Below are 20,000 nucleotides of genomic sequence, written 5' to 3'. Positions count from 1 at the left end.
ATGGTCTACTCGTGAGATAACACTTCAGTGTGTACCTCACCAGACACACACACACACACACACACACACACACACACACACAACTTTTCTTTACATGTATTTGAAAATCCACCTTCATACAATCAGACAAAATCACATCTGGACACATCTCCAACGCATACTCAACCAAGGGATCATGGGGTTTATGTCAGTGCGGGACATGGTGTGTGTATATGATGGGGTTTGTATGCATTGTAGCACGCTGGCTTTATAAATGCATCAGGGTCTGTAGGTGCATTGGCAAATGATGCGTTGTTATGTTTGCAGAGTAGTACTGTCTACAGAGATTGATTATTGGCAGTAGCATAGCTTGGCATAATCCATTGAATCTGATTGGACCATTAGCATCGCGCTTAAAAAAAAATAACCAAAGAGTTTAAATTTTTTTTTCTATTTAAAACTTGAATCTTCTGTAGTTACATCGTGTATTAAGAGTGACGGAAAATTAAAAGTTATGATTTTCTAGGCCGATATGGCTAGGAACTATACTCTCATTCTGGCGTAATAATCAAGGACTTTGCTGGCTGCTAAGGGGACTATTTTCGGGCGCTGCACTGCAATATCATTGCGCCTGCTGTAGCCATGGTAATTATTACATTTAAAAAATTTCTCATCACTACCTCAAATCAAGCACTGTCAACAGCACACTCCACACACACCAAGGTTTTCCTAAAAGTGAGCATATGATGATCTCGCTCTCACTCATTCTCTCTCTCTCTGGCACACACAGCCATGCAGGAAAATGGTCATCAAAGTTTTAGCCAACTATCCATGTGCCCTTTGACTCTTGACAAGGACATGCTAGCATTTACATGTTAGCATGACAGCATACCGGTTCCCCAAACCGAAGCGGTCAAAGGCTGAATAACTAACCGTGAAGCTATGTTGGGTACGGGATGATAACAGATAAAAGGTGGAAAAAACAAAATAGATGAAGGGTTTGATGGAAGGATGAAGGTGCTCACTTGGTTGTCTGCTGAGAGGCGTGGCATGGAGATGGTCCGGCCATGCCCTTCCATTGGGTGATAGGGCTCAGTGTCCGAGTAACCGTCCCCAACAGGCCCAATCTCTCTCATTTCTACAGTCTGCAAAACAGAGCAACAGCATGTGGGCCGGGCTGATGCCTGCTTCAGCGGCCTACAGCTCTATCTGGTTTGATAATGGACCAATGAGGGTTTAAACTAGTACAGGGCATTCAATGATGTGCATTCAAGCTCATCTGTCATTTAATATAAAACTTTGCTAATGTGTCTTATAGCCAAATAAAAAAGTGCACTCATAGCTTACATTGCTCACGGATCTGACACATGTGACTTAATTTCTACAGGTGACTTTTATTTCTCAGAGGTTGCTCTTTCATAGCTCAGGAGATTTGAAAGATTTCTCTTTAACAACTTGGTAACAAGTAACAACTTAGTCTCAGATGTTTCTTCTAAAATCGCTTTGGAGAAAAATACAAACAAATGAGAAAAATGTTCAAATGCAGTATTACATGTCTCTTGGGATGCTTGATTCTGATTGGCCAGTCGTGACATTTATCCCCAGATAACAATTGTTCAAAACTAATAACACACGGTAACCCGGATGCCGCAAATCATTTAGACACGCACTGTTTAATATTACACAAAATTAGATATAAATATGTCTTTTAATAACATATATGACAGTATATTTACAAATCATTAAACCAAATAGCATGTTCGTGCCATTTTCTTGTCTTATCTTAAAACCTGAAAATAAACCGGTTTTCCTCAAGGAAGGTCTTCATTTATTAAAAATGAGCAAATAAAATATTTCAAATTTCAAACTTTACTTATGAGGTAAATGGCTGTGTAATAAGCAGGACAATGTACAGGTATCTGGCTGTTATCATGACGCTTCGCGTCAGGTCCTGATCACACTGTCAAGGCTTATTTTTGCGATAACAACCGGCTGTCTATAAATTACCCCCATACTTTAAAGGGACACTCCACTTTTTTTTTAAATATTTACATTTTCCAGCTCCCCTAGAGTTAAACATTTGATTGTCACTGTTTTGGAATCCATTCAGCTAATCTTCATGTCTGGCAGTACCACTTTTAGCATAGCTTAGCATAATCCATTGAATCTGATTAGACCATTAGCATTGCGCTCAAAAATAATCAAAGAGTTTCGATATTTTTCCTACTTAAAACTTGACTCTTTTGTAGTTAAATTGTGTACTAAGAAAATTAAAAGTTGTGATTTTCTAGGCCGATATGGCTAGGAACTATACTCTCATTCTGGCTAAATAATGAAGGACTTTGCTGCCGTAACATGGCTGCAGGTGGCGCAATGATATTTTGCAGCAGCCGAAAATAGTCTTTCAATAGCATGAGACTATTTACGGGCACTGCGTAATATTATTGTGCCTACTGCAGCCATGTTACAGCAGCAAAGTCCTTTTTCTTAGTACACGATGTCACTACAGAAGAGTCAAGTTTTAAATAGCAAAAATATAAAAATTTAGCGATGCTAATGGTCTAATCAGATTCAATGGATTATGCTAAGCTATGCTAAAGTGGTAGCGCCAGACCTGGAGATCAGCTGAATGGATTTCAAAATGGTAAAAATCAAATGTTTAACTCTAGGGGAGCTGGAAAATTAGCTTATTTTCAAAGAAAGTGGAGTGTCACTTTAAATAAATTGGGATTGAACAGGTAAAATATTTTGGATTCTGGTAAATTTATATTGAAATCGTGTATTTATCAACTTTTTATTGCAGACTTGGCAAATCTAAGCTCAGTTTATAACAATGTTGAGATCTCTATTGAAACTTTGATGGAGACATTTGTGATTTTTTTAGGAGAAATATCTGAGCTTTGGTTAATTAAGCAAACACGTGCTCTCCATTTGCCATCATTGATGTCTAGGACAAATTGGTGAGATATTAAAGAGATGCCATCTCTTGATTTAGGTTTTGTAATTAATAAAAAAAATTAGTATTAAACTTGTTTTGTGTACAGTACACTCGCAGAACGCAACTGAACAGTGAGAGATTTGGAGAGGTTTGAAATGAGGTTCATCTGAGACTAGATGCACAATACCTTTGTCAGGTTTGATTGCCCTCCACTAGTTTAATGAATCTTAACATGCTCATTAAACCAAAGGCTGTCTATTCAGCCGCCCCATGCTTCATGGTACCAGGAGATGTCTCTGATGAGTGACTAGTGCAGGGAAACATGATTGTTGAGCTACAGAGAACAGTTACACTGAAGGAGAGATGAGAGTCTGAAGGGGGTTTGGTACGATCCAGCAGACAGTGAGGAAGCAGAGAAATACCCCTGCAGTCTGACGCATGGTCTACACAAACAAGCTGGGATGAGTGAAGTTCAAAAACGAAACCAGTTCATTAGAAAAAAGAGGTGAGCTACAGGCCGAGAGAGACAGAAGAGGTAGAAAGTGTGACTGTATGAATGAGAAGTGTGTCCAAATGCTGCAACAAGGGCTGTGATTGGCTGAAACACACAATTCTTGGAACACCAAAGGCTGAGAGAAGACCAGAAAACAGACTGTGCTGATATAGTCAGAGGCGTATTGATGGGGTACAAATACCTGCTAAAAGTCAGAACTGCAGTAAATGAAAAGGCTTCTGAGGAAAGACACAATGTAGAGGCAGAGCATCGCTAATGCTCTCTTGATCTCCATCAGACTGTCAGGTATTACCTGTGGATTGTGGCGGCTGTCGTGGTGATCCTCGGGATACGGTCTTTCCGGGTTCCAATTTTCTGGAACAGACTTCTGAAACATTTCTTGGGCTCGCGACGTCACCCACGATTGGCTCCCACTCATTCCGCCCTCTGGAGGTCTGAAGCAAAGACAGATTTCGTTGTCAAAACTCACACATAGGTACGGCCCAATTTAAAATGTTTCTTTTTAGCAGATTTAAGACAGACAAAGGTAAAAGCTAATAAAAAGCAGATATGCTGTTTTACTCACAGGCTGTTGACAGGTTCCTGTGGTAACTCGGGGAGGCCGTTCAACCCCTGCCCCCCTTCATGGTTCGGAGACGGCTCCATGCGCTGAAACATTAATGGCGTTCGGTTCTGTGTGAGATACGAACATGGCCTGCAGCTGGGATCAGACACACTTATGGGATATGGGGTAACACACACAAGCCACCGTGCATTACACAGGTGGTGGGGGTACCAGACAGCAGAGGTCACCCAGAGGGCATCATGGGAAACTGATTCCTTCTGTGCCCTCACCAACCTGAATGGAGTCTTCCATTGTGGCTATGCTGTCTAGGTAGGAGCTGATGGCACAAGGCATTTCCATCCAACCCACCAGAAAACATGGGTGGTTGTAACAATTTGGGCATGCTACAGTGAGGATCTGAGGTTCATAGTAAGAACTAGAGGTTCTGGGTGGACTTAAACAAGAACCCAACACCACTGGAGATCTCAAACTCAGAGACCGTGGTAGCCCAAAGGTTACACCAACAACAGCCCCTCAACATCCATTAATGAACATATTGGCTAGACAGAACGCCAAACAGAGGGAGAAAAAATTCAATGTTAGTGACGTTGATAAATCAACCTGACCGATCGATGAAGGGAGGAAGACGAGACAAAATAGCAGAGAGAGAGAGACAGGGTAGAAAGAAAACACACATAACAAAAAAGTATAACATTAAGGGTGGGAATTTTTCATTCGATTTTGATTCAGGAATTAGATTCCAAGTGCAAAACTGAATCAGTGACTCATTCCCAAATTGATTCTGAATAAAAGTTCAGATTTATTGTTTAACATTTTGCCCATTTTGCATAACTCTTTCCCCGCCATTGACGAGTTAACTCGTCAATTAAAGGCACACCATGGAACTTTGGCCACTAGGGGGTGCTAGACATGTATTTTTCACATTTAGCGCCCCTAGAGGCCACAAGCGCCGCAGCACTGTCGCAAAGGAAAAGAAGACAACTACTTAGATCACAAAGTGTGCCTTTCAGCATGTGATGTGTCATATAATATAATTTCATGGGTTTTATTTTCATCAAAGGCCAAAAAAATCGCATAGCTCACATTTACAAGCCAGTTTTAATTGTGGTCACTTGGTTAAAGTTTATATTTAAAAAAAAATTCCCTAAAGGGGAATCGAACCCGGATCATCGTGTCGTAAGTCCATGAAAAACTTCAAAGTGTCACTTTAAGAAAAAAACATTTGCATAAAAAAACGTGTTCGTGATTTTTTATGTTAATCTGCAATACCGCATTTACCCAATTTATGAAAAAAGTGAAGCCAAAATGTTATTTACTAATTTTAAACTCTATGTATGTTTTGATAATCGTTCTGAATCTGATCTCTAACATCAAAAATGCAATTATTTCAGCTTTTTGTTAAAAAATTTGTATTTTTAAAGAAAAATACCCATATTTAAGAGTTTATAAGCAGAGAAAATATTTTTTCCCCCAAATTTGTTTGTTTGTTTATTGTTTGTTTGAAAGCAGAGGGTCTGTTCTTTCATTTGATATATTTGTATGTTTATATATATTTTTAGAAAACAATTTTCCTGGAAGGCGTTTTGTGAAACTTTTGGGAAAATCACCAAAAATGCTGGCGGGCAACTTTTCAAAAAATGATGGCGGGGAATGAGTTAAGCACTTTTGTGAAAGGATAATAATGCATGAGAATTTCCACAGCCCTATTAAATATGTCATCAAAAATTGAAACAATGAAGAAAGGGAAAGACTTACACAGTAAATGCAAACAAGCTGACATCAAGTTGAAAGACAAACAGGGATATAGACAAAATAGGACAGGGATGGATAAGGAGAAAAGCCAAATAACCACTGTTGATGTTGAGAGGGTGGTAGAGATCCAGGTGAAATCAGTTAGGTAAATAGGTAGACAGACAGGGATTTAGGTCAAGACACACATATTCAACCACTCTGTATACAGGCTCAGTGTGCATGGTCCTTGAACAACATATGTAGTTTTGAATTATTAGAATATGTATGTTCATGCCAATGGTACAGAAGTACCACACAGGACATTTTAAAGTATGTACATAAACCACGCACACTGCGTCTGTAGAGAATGGGAACTTTTCATAGGGACAGGGATGACACTTACAAAAGGCCATGTTGTATCATTCAACATTAAATATCCTGCAAATCACTGGTTTACAAAATCAATCTCTTTAAGCATGCATAAGGCAAGAAATAGACCTTAAAAAGCACCAAAAATTATTTCTAAAACTATATTGCATTTACAATCTTTAAATATAGTGCTCTATGTTGACTGCAATGCATATCACTTTGTTGCAAAAGCTGGATGCACACGTGTTTGTGTATACTGCCTGCACATAAACTTAAGGTTTCAGACACAGCCATGAACTTGAGAAGGTAGCCTACGGTTACATATTAGAACTATTCCTTTAAGTATTACTTTAATAGCATGAATAAACAAGACTCAATAATCTTCTCCGTAATGCTAATTCATAGGACATGCTTGAGTAAATACACAACATGCTTTATTTGTTGGTAGGAGGTAAGAAAGGAGGTTAAAAAAGGACAGAGCAGATTTATTAGTTTGAAGCGGTACCTGCTCCTCTCGAAGCGCCTGCAGCTTTTTGGCTTTGCTCTGCCGGTAATACTCCATGATCATCATGGCAGCATAGATCTTGCCCACTGTCAGGTCTGTTGCTGCTGAAAGGATGAAAAAGTTACCCTGCACAATTAGACCGGGGTGGAATGGGACCCTGAGCCGAGAGGGGAATGGGAGTTGGAGACAAAGCATGCCACAAACACAAAGGTCCAGCCCCACAGATCCAGACTAAACCCAGTCATCATGACATCAAAAGAACTGTACTTCCAGTTCTTGTTAGTCGAGATTGAGTCTTAATCTGGGTCTGAGAAACGTGACTACAGATAAACAACAAATTACAGGACAGATTACAGTACACTGACCCCAAAAAGTAACTAGATTGTTGCCATTGCCATTTTATCATTGCATAAATGCTTGAAAAGTATACTCACCTAAAGGATTATTAGGAACACCTGTTCAATTTCTCAATGCAATTATCTAATCAACCAATCACATGGCAGTTGCTTCAGTGCATTTAGGGGTGTGGTCCTGGTCAAGACAATCTCCTGAACTCCAGACTGAATGTCAGAATGGGAAAGAAACGTGATTTAAGCAATTTTGAGAGTGGCATGGTTGTTGGTGCCAGACGGGCCGGTCTGAATATTTCACAATTTGCTCAGTTACTGGGATTTTCATGCACAACCATTTCTAGGGTTTACAAAGAATGGTGTGAAAAGGGAAAAACATTCAGTATGCGGCAGTAGGGTTGTGCCGATAGACGATAGTATCGTGTATTGACGATCTTCAGACATATCGGCAATGGCAGGCTTTCATGGCGATAGTCATGACGATAGTTGGCGAATGGTTATTATTATTATTATTATCATCATAGTTTTATATTAACACCCACAATTCATGCTTTTCCTCACAGGGTTTGTGGGCTTCACTTTACGTGGAGAGCTTGTAAAGAGAGAATTCCTTCTTGCACGTACCTGCACTTAATGCGCGCGTCTTGGTCTCCTTCTTCCACTAAATCCAGCGCGCCCCGTCATTAGCAGCTGCGCTTCTCTCTGTCACACGTGCACGCGCTCTCGCGTCTGTCCGAAGTCTAAACATAAACTAAAGTAGTAATCCTTATGTATTTGTTCAGTTTAATGCGTTTCATGCGAGCTGAGGCAAACTTAACTTTTTGTTTAAAATATGACCCGCTGCATATTAGCGCCTCTCTCTCACTCTCGCGTACGTGCTGAAAGCTGCGCTCTGTCCGAAGTCAGATCACTAGGTATTAATCCTGTTTATGATATGCATTTCAAGGAGTTGTAGCAACACGTCCCTCGTGTTTAATATATGATTGTGTTTAAGATATGATCGCATTCCGCTGGACCGATGCGTTTAAAAAGGCACCTCATGAGAGCACCACTGCTTCACACGTGTATTCTTCTGCAACAGCACTAAACCAATGCATTGAATTGTTTGTATGTGCGCGCACGTGTGTGTGTGTGTGTGTTTGTGTGTGTGCGCGCGCAGATGCATGTTTTTACAGTTAAGTAATCATGATAGGGTTTTAATGACGCGCTCGCATTAATGGCATCAGGTTTAAGAAGGTTGCGGTCATGACGCTGTTGCTCTTGTTTTTTTTGTCCACCCATCAAGTGACTTGTTATGAGTAAAAAATTAACAAATAAAAAATGAGTAAACGTCTGCCCCGCCCCCCGATAATATCGTGTATCGCCGATCTCACAGGCTGACGATAGGACGATCTGAAAATAGGGCATATCGCCCAACACTATGCGGCAGTCCTGTGGGCGAAAATGCCTTGTTGATGCTAGAGGTCAGAGGAGAATGGGCCGACTGATTCAAGCTGATAGAAGAGCAACTTTGACTGAAATAACCACTCGTTACAACCGAGGTATGCAGCAAAGCATTTTTGAAGCCACAACACGCACAACCTTGAGGCGGATAGGCTACAACAGCAGAAGACCCCACCGGGTACCACTCTTCTCCACTACAAATAGGAAAGAGGCTACAATTTGCACGATATTGGACAGTTGAAGACTGGAAAAATTATGCGTGGTCTGATGAGTCTCGATTTCTGTTGAGACATTCAGATGAATGAGAACATGGACCCATCATGCCTTGTTACCACTGTGTAGGCTGGTGGTGGTTGTGCAATAGTGTGGTGTTTTTTTTTTTCCCGGCACACTTTAGGCCCCTTAGTGCCAATTGGGCATCATTTAAATGCCACGGCCTACCTGAGCATTGTTTCTGACCATGTCCATCTCTTTATGGCTACTTCCAGCAGGATAATGCACCATGTCACAAAGCTCGAATCATTTCAAATTGGTTTCTTGAACATGACAATGAGTTCACTGTACTAAAATGGCCCCCACAGTCACCAGATCTCAACCCAATAGAGCATCTTTGGGATGTGGTGGAACGGGAGCTTTGTGTCTTGGATGTGCATCCCACAAATTTCCATCAACTGCAAGATGCTATCCTATCAATATGGGCCAACATTTCTAAAGAATGCTTTCTGCACCTTGTTGAATCAATGCCACGTAGAATTAAGGCAGTTCTGAAGGCAAAAGGGGTCAAACACAGTATTAGTATGGTGTTTCTAATAATCCGTTAAGTGAGTGTATATGCATGTGCTATCTACAATAAATGCCACTTGGTTTGATATTCTGTTAGGTAATGCTATAAAAAGCAGACATTTTAAACTTGGTTAATTTTGGGGCTACTGTGTTTACAATCATATATACACACACCACAATATACCACTGACAATTGACAAAGTTCAAAGTACACCGACACGTACAAAATGCCACAGAGCTGAAAGTCTTTTCACAGTCAGATCCTCATACGGTAAAATATTTTAAGCTACATATTTCTTTACTACAATAAATTCCTATACAAGGACTCAACAACCATTCCACTATGAGTAGATGTCATCATTTTGGCTGTAATGTAAAGATCAGCGCATGACACTGTTTGAAATATGGCCTTGTAAATAAGGAGCTCAAATTTTTCATCAAAACTCTACAGCGGCATCCAGAGTTTGAATGAGACACATAACATATAATTTGAAAAATTTAGAGCTGCCATAAATTTAAAACCTTAGTTCATGTAAAATGTAACTCTTTAATCTCATTGTGAAATGTTATTAGGTCCCGTTTAATAAACTTAAACTTAAAATAACTCTAAAACATGCTGAAATTAATCCTTAAAACATGCTTAACACATTAGAGTTAGACTTATGTGTTTATATAGGCAAGTAAATCACTTCATACTTTAAACTACCCATTGTAACGTCTTTAAACATCCTCAGATAAGAGATAATACAGGTTTAAGTGATCTAGGTTAACTGTGGCTATACTCTGAGGTGGCTCTGTGGTTTGAAGGCTAAGCCCAGCTTTGTGTTTAACACATGCTGGAGTGAAAAGACTTCTATAGAGGATCCATCTATAGCGAGGCACCCGCTGATAACAGGCAATGAAGACAGAGGTTATGAGAAAGCAAGAGGGAGAAAAGAGAGGGGATATGTAGCTGATAATGATACACTATGTAAATGTAAGAGGCTAAAGGGAAGTGTGTTAAATTTGCCAAAGCACACTACTCAAGCACTGCCATGTCGGGTCAAGTACTCATTGTATGAAAGAAAGAAATGCTTGATGCTAAACGGAAATAAATCATCTAACAGTACAGCAGGAAGATGGTTTACTGTGCATTTTTTGCTTGTCAAGCATGCCTTTAGTACTAGGGATGCACCGTATGTTCGGCAACTGAAACTATTCGGCAGCTGAAAATAGCAAAAAAAGGCATCTTTCTCTGACACTATAAAATGCTTTAACATGTTTACTGTATATTTATAAAACGAGTGAGCCTCTTATTCTACGATGGTTAGTCCTTTAATCAAAAAAGTTATTGTTCAGTAATCTATATTGTAATGTATTAATCAGAAAAAAACTTTTTTTGTGATTGTTGCGGGCAAAAATCCTTGATCTTGCGGCACGTTTTCTTAAAAAATGCGATGGAATACGTGGGATATTTATGCAATTTTAAGCGATGAACTTGCAAAAACTGTTTGCAGCTTTTTAATGATGTGCACGTTACATAATCCAGTCACCTCATTACGTTCCCATGGCAACAGGGAACATGGCTGCGATTGTGTAAAGTAAATGCAATGCGGTGATTATTAAATCATGCAAGCCTGCATATTTTGCACACGAAAATCTGCAATTTATGCCGCGAAAGTGCGGTGTATTTGAAAAAATGTGACCCCCGCATAAATATGCGGCCTTTGGCTGATTATACATTGAATCATGCGATCGCATAATGACGTTTTTCTTAAGGGACTGATTACTGTAGCACACACAGCTTATTCTTGTCAAGAACCGCCCTTTTAGACCGGATGGGGCAGTCAGATCAACATGCAAAACGACCAATCAGAATTCTGTTTGTTATGTGACATGAAATCAGTGCTATCATAACAAACTAGCTGGTGATTCAGACTACATTTTAAAACACAACTCATTGTGACCCTGGACCACAAAACCAGTCATAAGTAGCACATGTATATTTGTAGTAATAGCAAAAAATACTTTGTATGGGTCAAAATGATCAATCTTTTTTTAATGCCAGAAATCAGGATATTAAAGGTGCCAAAGAATGCATTGAAAGATTTAATTATTTTATTTTGCCGAATGCGAAAAAACATCCATATCTGAATGAATGGGACTCAGGAAATACAATATACGCGCATTAGTAAGACCTTACGGCAGATCACGTTGGTCAAAACACGAAATGAACCCCGTTTTCAAAAGATATTGCGGGCAAACACAGACATTTGCATCCGGACGGGATTAAATTTCTCAGAGGATCTCTGAGTTCAGCAAAAAACAGTAGGTAAATTGCTCTGGAATTCTTACGGAGGTCGTCAGAGAAAAACACAGACATGGCCGATTCGGACGGGATTAAAAACACAGAGGACCTCTGAGAAGCACGATTTTCTCAGAGGTCCCCCTGTAAAACTAATCCCGTCCGAATAGGGCTTAAGATCTCCAAATACTGACCTATACTAACATATCATACATCAATGGAAAGCTGATTTGTTCAGCTTTTAGATGATGTATAAATCTCAATTTCCAAAAATGCTGTGGTTTTGTAGCCTGACTACGTCAGACTTTGTACTTCCGCTAAATTTCATTATGCTTCTGTACTCAGTCTGAGATACCTCCCATTCAAACCGTTTTCCTCAGGTCTCAAAACAACCGTCGAATCAACGAACAGAGGGCGGGCTGAGAGCTGTGACGTAGACGCTAAGCGCCGAATGTACGGTTGTAGTTTGTAGTGGACAAGAAGGCACAGAAAGCTATTTGATCTGTTGTGGAGAACCGGCACTTGCCAACTTAAGCCCGAACAAGAAAAGTGTTTGTTAAACATTTTGAATGGAGATTATGTTGTTGCCCTACTCCCGACAGGTTTTGGGAAAAATTTAATTGATCAACTATTACCGATCTTCAGCGAGAAACTGTGTGCAGCACAGCTTGACGTGCATAACGATCGAGAAATCATGGAAGGGAATTTCATTGTTCACAGTTAATGGTGGAGGACGCGTGGGCAAACATTCTTTGGTGACGTTCCTGATTAACCAGAAAAAAGGTAGGAAGATTTAATTTACATATGGTTATGGCTGTCTGGTGGAAGAGTTTGAGAGGAGAGATGGGCATTCCTCCACTTAGATGTGAGTGGAAAGACACCGTAAGGATAGTGTTCAACTAGCTCTGGCCCGATTTACTTTACATAATCTGCAGAAGTCGTTCATAGCCATGTTAACTCCGGTATTTCGCTCGATGGGTTTGTTTTCACATCATACGTGTGTTTTATAGCAGAAATTCGATGCGGCTGAGCCGGCGCATAACGCACATCATATCCAAACGTTATGTGATTGGCTTACGTTTAGACCAATGATTTTAAACTTCAGACAAGCCCCTCCCATTAGAAGGAAAACGATTGTCAATTATGCCCAGCCAGACTCTGTCTATGAAGCGAAGCAAAATAGCAGAGGATGGTTCTACCAGGCTAGTGGTTTTGTGGTCCAGGGTCACATTTGGTTTTGCATTACTCTGCATTTTTGTATAGCCAAAATGCATCATGCTAGTCATCTATAGCTAAGGCTAAGATAATATCACTCCTCTGAACATGAGATAATAATATTATAAAGTAATAATGGTCAGTTGATCGCAGTGATGATAGCTTGGTAGTAAACAGAAATGGAAATGAGTTCATCTGGTTATATGGAGAGGAAAAGGATCTTTGGGGATGAGAGAGAAAGTAAGTTTAAGGTTTTGAGTGTTGCCTGATCAGAGGGTGCTGAGCGGTGTGAATTGAGAGAAGCTTTCCTCTGATGAATTGGTGATCTTTAGTTGACTTTTTTTACAAACCCATCTGCAACTTACACTTGTGTGGCGTTACCAGCAGATCCAGGTTCTTCTGGGAGAGATTTGGCCAGATCGCCATCATTTCTTTACGGAGCTCCGCGTCCATCTGGTGTTTGTCAGCGCCTCCTAAAAGCGTGCGATTTCAGGACAGGGTAAACGCACACACACAAACGCCAGTTTATAGAAGGAAAATAAAGATTTTGCTTCATACCCTTGGCAATTTTGATGTCCAGGGCCGTGCGGATCAAGGCCATGAGTGTGGAGTTAAAATGCACGGTGTTGTCATCTGCAACAGGTAGATCCATACGCAGCAGTCTCTGTGGAGAGCCAATCAGAGAGGGTGAGGGTGGGGCTGTGCAAGTTAAACCTCCAATCAGATGTTTGGTGGGCTGATAAAAGGCTTGGGGAGCTCATCAAGTCATAGCCATAAATAATTTACTGCCTTTTTCTAAAAACAGCCAAACTTATACTGTTTTTCTAATAAAAGGGGTTTAACTTGAATAAGTTTTCAGTGATACTTATATACAACCACAAAATATCTGGCTATATCTCATTGGTATCTGTGAGAGCTGCTTTCATTGACAGATGATTGACCAAAAGAGTGACCGACAACCTGCAATCTTACAGTACAATGTGTGAATGAACCTGATCTTATTCACACATTTTATAAGACAAATGCAGTACAAACTACTGTACAGTTGATACATACACATCAATTAAGGGACTTAACTGCAGCCCTCACAGATAACACAGAAACAGTATCACATCAGAAGTCGTCATGCCTTCTCTTTCTCATCTCATCTCAATTAGAAATAGCAGGCCCAAAAAGTATTTTGAAACTTTAGGAAAACCTTCAAATGTATGAATGTGTAAAAATGCATTTGAGCATAAGCATAAGCACAAGCAAAACATGTCACAAAACAAGATTTAAATGATTAATAATTCACAAAAACCAACATATTAAATAATCATTTCAAAGCTATGATAGTATATGAGACTTTAACTAGGTTTTACATAAAAAAAAATACTTTATATATACTGTTTACAATAAAGACAAACCTGTGCATTACACCAGTGGTTACTCTGCTAGGACAGATGTGACCAACTGGTACAAAGGCCCTGTCCCAAATGGCGCCCTTTAAGGGGACTTTCAGTCTTGTGGCCTTAAATTGCGCATGCTCGCTTAGTCTACGAGTCCGTAGGGTATCCCATCTGTCATTTTTACGCTTGGAAGTGTGCTCATCAGCGCCCCCTTTGCCCCCTTGATGCGGTCTTCGGCGAAGCCCGCACTGCACCAGGATTCGCGCACTTTACCAACCCAGAAGTCCTTGCGAAAGAGCCATCAGACCAATCAGACGACGAAAGGGAGGAGTTCATACTGACGGGCAACATCTCTTCGTATTTCCGGCGTGACATTCAAATCAGTCCCATAAAATACGACTCCGGTGCACCCATGTGCACTCGCATCAAGGGTTCCTAAAGCCTGCACTACATGATGTTATTAAAGGACAAGTTCGGTATTTTACACTTAAAGCCCTGTTTTCAGATTGTTTATGGTGAAATAGAACGGTTTTGACTGAAATTTCGACATATGCGGCTGCCCTGAGAATTTTCGGATGTTTGTGTTTCACTCCCACCTCTACAATGGGTTTAATGGTGCACTGGAACAATCCTTTCTAAAATGCAATAAACTTTCGTTTACAAAGACGTGAAACTCACCGAGTGGTCAGGGGTGTTCACTGATATGCTCACACAAAAATCGCTGCAAAAGATGCTTTCCAACAGCTGTTTTAGCATTCGTTGTTAACTTGTGGATCTATTTTTCCAAACGCCTCACACCTGTATATTCTTCTGTTGAGAGCTTGAATAATACACTCCAGCCCAGGTGGTGGCACTAATCCGCCATTGCCAATTGCAAGAATAGAAACAAAGTTCCCGGCGCGGAGTAATACCGTACCTCACAGCACAACTAATACAAGTCAATGGAGTTGGCAAAAACTACGATAAAACCTGTTGGAATGCGTATTTTGCAGCAATTTTGTGTGAGCATACCAGTGAACACCCCGACCACTCGGTGAGTTTCACGTCTTTGTAAACGAAAGTTGAATGCATTTTAGGAAGGATTGTTCCAGTGCACCATTAAACCCATTGTAAAGGTTGGAGGTGAAACACAAACAAAAAAAATTTCAGTCAAAACCGTTCTTTTTCATCATAAACAATCTGAAAACAGGGCTTTAAGTGTAAAATACTTTAAAGTGTCGACTTTGAGGAGGACCACAAGTCCGGAGTGTGCCATTTGGGACAGGGCCAATGAATCGCAATAGCAAAAAAAGTTTGGAAAAAGTTTAGCAATACTTTGTATTACTCAGCACTTAATATTTGCGAGAATTTTAAAGTGTCCAAATACTTTTGGGACCAATCAACCATCATGATTTGCAAAAACTGACCCTGAATCAGCTGGTTAAATAATCATTTCATAATGACATATTATGAAAGGCTACTGCTTTAGAGCTCCCCTTACCTGTTGGAGGTCTTTTCTTTTGGACAACCAATGAATAAAAAGAACCTTGAAAAAACAGCAGTTTCATTTTTTCAGGTGCCGTTTTCATTCATTGGATCTACCTTTATGAGTGTTTCAACACACAAGCACACAACATGGCGTTAGTGTTTAGTAGAGAGCAGGTGTGTGCGCATGATACCATTGAGAGTGTGTATGTATGCCTTTGTGCATTTCCTGTCAGTCAAATGTTTATTGAAAGTGTAGACACCAACGGGCACAGGCGCAGTTCCAGCGGTGGTCATGCAAAAGCACATGCGACGCAGCACTCCCCAAACCAGACCACAGTGATGGCACACATGCAAACTACCACCCGCCCAAACATTGTCTCCGATTCATGCGACATGCAATGCATGCACCCCCCCTCCTCCCTCCCCAACCCCCTCACAAAACGAGAGCAGTGCAGCCGCGCACAGAGAGTATCATTTTATCTTCAACACTTGTATTATTTTGGGTTATCCTTCTTTGGGTTAGATTTCTCATAGGGTTTATGATTTCGTTATGATTTCGTGTTTTTCATTTTTCTGATCTCTCAATGCAAAACGGGTGCAGTTTTTAGAAAGTCAGATAAGGGGTGGCATTCCCTACGGTGTTAAAGAGGAAAAATGGTCATGTTTTACACCGAGCAGGTGTAGGACTGAATTAGGGGGCACAGGTATAGAGGTTAGTTCACTTCAGACTGGAAAGCTATGAGATGTACCACATATAAAAAATAATGAGAGAGGGGGAATGGTTGTTTTTGGCAATGGATAGAGAGAAATACTAAGAAAGAGAATCAAAGAAGAATGTTGTTCGTTGTAGATGAAGGGAAACTGCAAGCGGGAATAAGGAAAGTGACAGGAAGAGTTTGGGATTTAGTTATCAGTAAAGCTTTGTAAATGTGTAATTTTAACACATCACTTCAGATGACATCTAGTACAAAACCGGTCATGTTGGTCTGGCACAAGTCCATTCAATGGCACTTTGACTCTAGATGTTTCATATTTGTACATTTGAAAGGCCCGCTGACTGATACAAAGACAAAGAGCAAGAAAAGGGAGACATGCTGTGTTCCAAATTGAATACTGGCATACTGCTGCTTACTAGCATACTTACGGCTGTAGTATACAATGTGTACTGCTTACTATTTTATAAAAACAGCCTTAATTCTAAAACGTTAAATGTTTTAAACAACAGTTTGCAGAATTGTTGCCAATTGTTAAAATATCATAAAGAAGATAAATGTGTTTATTTGCAATCCACACTGCAAAAAATGACTTTCTTAGTTAGTATTTTCTTCTTGTTTCAGTAGAAATATCTAAAAATTCTTAAATCAAGATGTATTTTCTTGATGAGAAAATTACCTAAGAAAATAAGTCTAGTTTTTAGGAAAAACAATTTTAGATATTTCTACTGAAAACAAGACAAAAATACTAAGTTAGAAAGTCATTTTTTGCAGAGCAGTTTGGTGCAAAAATATTTGAACTTCTGACAAAACGGTAACACTTTACAATAAAACTGTATTTTTTGATATTAGTAAATGTATTAGCTAACATGAACTAAGAATGTGCAGTATAGTTTTTAGCATTTATTAATCTATGTTAATGTCAGTTAATGCTGATACAACTGTTCATGTTAGTTAACTGTGCATTAACCAATGTTGATATATGCAACTTTTGATTTTAAAAATGTTTTAGTAAATGCTGAAAGTAACATTTACTAAAATTAATAAATGCTATAGATGTATTGTTCATTGTTAGCTTAGCTAATGCATTAACTCATGCTAACAAATAAAACCTTATTGTAAAGTGTTACCGACAAGATAAGAAAAAAGAAACAAAAACATTATTTCAATCACACCAGAGACAAAAAAAAGTTAAGTGCTTTGCATTGTGAGATACAGCATTCTGTGCAGTATGATCAATTGCCAAATGCAAATATAGCAGGATAAATTTGCATACTATGCACAGTACACCGTATGTACTACAGAAGTGTCGTATACTATTCTGAACTCAGCAAAAAGAGGGAGGAAACAGGAAGTGAGTAGAAAAGGAGAGCAAAGGAGAGGAAGTGGCAAGGGAGGGTTTATGAAGCTTAGAAAGAAGTCAAAGAGGAAACCAGGAGGTTGATACTGAGGATTCTCATGAAGGAAGGGCTATGTAGAGATGAAATGGTGGAGAATGTGGGCATAAAGAAAAGAGAGCATCAGATCTGAAGAGAGAAAGAACGAGAGACAGTAAGAAAAAGAGAGAGGGGAACGGAAAACAGGTCAGAACTGCATTGACAGAATCAAACGAAGGACATGTGGAAAAGCTTATCTGTGATTCTAGTGGATTTGCTAAAAAATTCAAAAAGATGGCTTCTGAACCCTAAATGATCACACTGGCTGAACCTGCAAACGTGTTACCTGCCGAAGGTCACAGAAAACAAAAAGATGTGTGAGGGGAGATAAGTGGACTGTATGAAAAAAATTCAGAGTTCATCCACAGGAGGGAGAGACGCAGAGGAAAAAGGCACACGATCCTTCCCAGTCCTTCTGTACACGCACACAGTGTATATTCCTAATTGATATTAGGTATATTTCTGAAATATTTTGCACCTTTTCTAGCTTTATATTTGTATTAAAGGGTTCTACAAAACCTGATGATGCAGTTCACTTTAATGGAAGGAAATAAGCTGAGGAATAAACTATACTGAGCTTATCGAGTCTTAGACTGTGCAACATTCTTGTTAAAGGTGCTGTAGGCAATTGTTTTTTAATTATTTATACAGTACAATTTAATACAAGTTTAACAAGATGTTATTTGCATGATGTTATTGGAAATTTGGAAAGACTGAGTGATACAGGATAAAGATGACTAGGAAACACCCAGGACTTTACAAATACTGTATATGACACCTAATACCTATACTGTAGAACTTTTATTAAAAACCAGAAATCCTCTCTTCTGTGAATAATTGCAGTAACTAGTGGGTATGGTTTTGGAAACATGGTGTGTCTAGGAAGGAATAAATGTGCATGTTTGGTGGAAATGAGCAAACACTGCTTACAGTACCTTTAACATTGGTGATGTCATTATAATGTTTAAGACCTTTGCCTCTGTATGAGTGCGAGTGAGCGTTTGAGTACGGTGCAGAAGGGCTGACAAGGTATCCTCCGATCTCTCTCTCCAGTGGATGTGTGTTCGTATTTGTGCGTGTCAGCTGACTATCACTTCCGCCGGTACCCCACAACGAAAAAATAAAGATACAGCAGCTCACCAACACCAACACTAACAGAAAAAAAAACGGACAGCTTTGATTGGCTGTGGCGCACCCACGACGGGCTGCTGCCGCTAACCTTGTAGGCGACCCGAGCTGGGCACCTCTTCCCCAGGCCTAGCGGTGGACACATGTGCCTGAGCATCTCATACATATCACTGTAACTGATCCTGCCGCTGTAGGGGGGGATGGGTTGGGGTGGGAAAGGGGTGAGACCCCCAAAAACAAATGAGAAGAACGAAATTAAAGAGGACGACGGACGAAGAAAATAACGGACAAGAAGAGAACCAATGGAGAGGAGGAGACAATGGGACAAACCGGAGGATGGTGGGAAATAAATGAAATTAAAAGGAAATAAGAACGGCAAGAAGGAAAAACAAAGACACATAGGTTATTGTTTTGGTCTGGGCAAGGGGCGGGGTTTTGAGAGCGTGAGAGCTCTTGATTGGCTGGATCTGCAGTTATGCAAGTGGAGGTTAAACAGGAGGAGGGGAATCTGGGTTTTTAGTCCTGGTAAAAACACTGTTCTATGCGATCGTAGCACGGTCCCATAGAACTGCAGTGGGGCTTCAAACAGGCAAAGAAAAGCACCGCTGCTTGGTGGTGAACTATGGCAGTCACGTCAATGCAGTCCTCTGATCCCCAACCCTCACTTCGTCCCCAAACAAAGAACAATGCACACTGTTACACCCAGTCTGCCAAGGCATGGTTCAACAGCAAGCAGAAAAAAACAACAAAATGGCTGATTCAATCATTTTTTGTTATCTTTTTTAAATTGGCTGTTAAGAGTGATTCATTCCACAGATAATCATACAGACTTGGCTGTCGGTGGCAGTGCACGTCATGCTTCTAAAGGTGTCTGCATTGTCCCACACATTCTCATTTGTCATATCAGAATGCATATAGAGATGGCGAATAAATAAACAAGAATGAATTTTAAGGAAAATAAGAAAAAAGGAACTGTGAAAAAGAGTAAAAGATATCAAAAGAAAAGGATCAAAAGAAAAGCAACATTCATTCCAGTCTTCAATGCGAGCAGGTGCTTAAATTTTTGGTTTAGTAGGATCCAAACCTTGCAGGCCACCCTATGAGGACATTTCTTGCCTAAGCCCAGCGGGGGGTCGATAACCCGCAATAAACTGTACATATCCTTATAATGAATGCGCCCGCTGCAAGAAGA

General features: G+C 40.0%; 1 protein-coding gene across 16 annotated transcripts in view; it reads right to left on the bottom strand.

The window, feature by feature from the left end:
- cacna1ab (calcium channel, voltage-dependent, P/Q type, alpha 1A subunit, b) overlaps positions 1-20,000 on the bottom strand; it is a 164,723-nt gene that overhangs the window by 15,683 nt on the left and 129,040 nt on the right. For 10 of the 16 annotated variants that reach the window (XM_073811818.1, XM_073811804.1, XM_073811812.1 and 7 more), the window contains 7 exons: positions 19,893-19,989; positions 13,235-13,340; positions 13,042-13,149; positions 6,602-6,705; positions 3,997-4,103; positions 3,724-3,865; positions 1,005-1,124 (listed from right to left, as the gene is read on the bottom strand). In XM_073811818.1, coding sequence (XP_073667919.1) covers positions 1,005-1,124; positions 3,724-3,865; positions 3,997-4,103; positions 6,602-6,705; positions 13,042-13,149; positions 13,235-13,340; positions 19,893-19,989 — 784 coding nt within the window. Of the gene's footprint in view, positions 1-1,004; positions 1,125-3,723; positions 3,866-3,996; positions 4,104-6,601; positions 6,706-13,041; positions 13,150-13,234; positions 13,341-18,899; positions 18,997-19,892; positions 19,990-20,000 lie in introns of all 16 variants that reach the window. The other 6 variants (XM_073811810.1, XM_073811806.1, XM_073811811.1 and 3 more) reach the window with 6 other exon arrangements.

The sequence above is a fragment of the Paramisgurnus dabryanus genome, chromosome 14 (assembly GCF_030506205.2).
Source record: "Paramisgurnus dabryanus chromosome 14, PD_genome_1.1, whole genome shotgun sequence".
Classification (NCBI taxonomy): domain Eukaryota; kingdom Metazoa; phylum Chordata; class Actinopteri; order Cypriniformes; family Cobitidae; genus Paramisgurnus; species Paramisgurnus dabryanus.
The sequence above is the reverse complement of the archived record's forward strand: the minus strand, read 5'-3'. Positions and strand labels throughout refer to the sequence as shown.